This window comes from Acanthisitta chloris, unplaced genomic scaffold, assembly GCF_000695815.1.
Source record: "Acanthisitta chloris isolate BGI_N310 unplaced genomic scaffold, ASM69581v1 scaffold27288, whole genome shotgun sequence".
Lineage (NCBI taxonomy): Eukaryota > Metazoa > Chordata > Aves > Passeriformes > Acanthisittidae > Acanthisitta > Acanthisitta chloris.
In genome coordinates this window covers 15,924-18,026 of record NW_008685943.1, presented here as the reverse complement: position 1 = coordinate 18,026, position 2,103 = coordinate 15,924, and the positions used below count along the sequence as shown (strand labels likewise).

Sequence of the window (2,103 nt, the reverse complement as noted above, 5' to 3'; positions counted from 1 at the left end):
TTTTCCCCACCCTAAGCTAAGCCTCACACATGTCACATATACCATGGCTGCTTGGCAGGCCACACTGACCCCAAACTGGAGCAGCAGAGCTTGTTTCCACCAGAGGTGGAAAGGTTGGCTTTGTCTCCTGATGGTCCCTTTAGAGCTAAAGTTGGAAAGCTACAGAGCATGAGAAGCTCCCAAAGCTTTAACAACTCATCTTCCAGTATCACACACTTTGGAGTATCTCAAAGAAAAGGAGCTCAGTAGTTGTGATGTTTTCTCTGCCACGGTGTTTGGGGAGCACTGGGTCTCTTGCTTAACAGCTTTTGTGTTGCCTATCCTGCAGACTCAGCCGTAAACCAGACTGAGAACAGTCTGTTTTTCTCTCTATTCCATAGGTAACATGGATCGACATCACTATGAAACCTTTGAGAAGTTTGGGAATGAAACATTTATTATCCACTTAGATAATGGAAGAGGGTAAATACCTTTCATAATCTTTCTCGGGGAGGGGGGAAAAGGCAACAAGTCTTTACAACCTTTGTCATGTTCTTGCTCTTCTTTTTAAATAGGTTTGGAAAATATTCCCATGATGAACTTTCCATTTTGGTGCCTTTAAACCAGTGCTGCAGGTAAGCTTCACCTCTGGAGTTGTTTCCTGGTTTATACAGTTGTTCCACTAACAGGACGGAAAACATTCAAGTGAATGTTTCATTGCACACCATGGAGAGGAGGAGATAGTGTGATCCTGGTAAAAATGCCATGACCACAACATCGAGCCCTGAGTGTTGGCACTGACACATGAAGTGGGATCAGGAACTTGCAGGAGTGTGGCTGTGAGCTGGTGGGACAGAAGCTTTAAGACAAAACACACATCCCATGGGAGTTAAGTGGCAAAAGCTATCCCAGCTTGTTCAAAGGCTTCACCACAGCTTTCCTGGGTGTCTGTGGCCAGGGTTTTCAAAGAGGACAGGTGACATTTAGAGTTTCAGCTTTGCATGTCTGGGACACAGGACCTTCAATGGCACAATTCCCTCATGAGACCAATACCACCAGTGGCATTGACAGGATGCAATGGGACCTAAGGGAGAGGCAGAAAGATTCTCTGCTAGCAGCAGCCCTAAGCTATATATATATCTCAGATGTTTTCATCAGATGACTGGTGGTGCAGCCTCTCTCTGCAAAGGCAGAGCCTGAGGAACCTCCACTGCTGCCACCCAATGCCTCTGCTCAATGCCAAGGTGGACATGACTCTATGAATGCTGCACCAGCTCCAGCTGGTGCCTTTTGCAGCTGAGGAACATGAGGGCTGCCTGCACTTGACCACAGAGCTGTGCTCCTAAACCTCTCCACCTCTAAGGGCCCCCAAAGGCAAGGTGACAAGACAAGCTGCTCGTTAGGCCTGTGACAGTGCCTGATTCTCATTTCAGACCACGTAATAAGGTTTTACACTATTATTGCAATGCTGACTGTAAGCCCTTTAGCCCTGTCAAGACCAACAGTAATGAAAATACTGATTTGCCCTTTCTTTTCTCTCTTTTTTCTCTCAGAATAAGGAAGTCAACCTATCTGCGATTACAGTTGTTAGCCAAGGAGGAATACAAACTCAGTCTCATGATGAAAGAATCTTTACTCAAAGATAAAATAGCTCCAATTCTCTACCAACCTCACTTGGAGGCCATGGACAGGAGGCTACGGATTGTCCTCAAGGCTGTTAGTGACTGTATAGAAAAAGATGGTTATGACAATGTGGTTGAAAATGACTTTAACACTGATGTTAACACTGTAACGACTGAGAGGTAGTGAAATGGCAAGACTACGTTTTTACCAGCCAAGTCAAGAAGCTTCAAAGAGGAAAAAGAAAAAAAAAAACAACCAAGAAGTCTTGCAAAAGACTGTGTATGCCACTTTGTGAATTCAGTGAATTCAGAACTGAGCTATAATTGTTCCCAAAGTAGGTAAAGCGTAGACTCTGCAAAGGATTAGTTCATTAAGAAAAAAATAAGTCTAATGTGATGCTTTTCATTAGTTCCTGAAGAAGAGATTCTGCAAAGATGCAGCAAATCCTCAGATCATGGACAGACAACAGTCTGATAACAAAACACCTCCTGTCCTTTTTTG

The 2,103-nt window shown here is 44.2% G+C and overlaps 1 protein-coding gene across 1 annotated transcript in view; it reads left to right on the top strand.

Annotated features, from left to right (window-relative positions):
- Positions 1 to 1,858, top strand: part of LOC103807220 (extracellular serine/threonine protein kinase FAM20C) — a gene marked incomplete at its 5' end in the record, with an annotated part of 15,559 nt that extends 13,701 nt beyond the window's left edge. The window contains 3 exons of the mRNA XM_009079941.1: positions 381 to 462; positions 555 to 614; positions 1,533 to 1,858. Coding sequence (XP_009078189.1) covers positions 381 to 462; positions 555 to 614; positions 1,533 to 1,785 — 395 coding nt within the window. The remainder of the gene's footprint in view (positions 1 to 380; positions 463 to 554; positions 615 to 1,532) is intronic.
- Between the last annotated feature and the right edge of the window lie 245 nt (positions 1,859 to 2,103).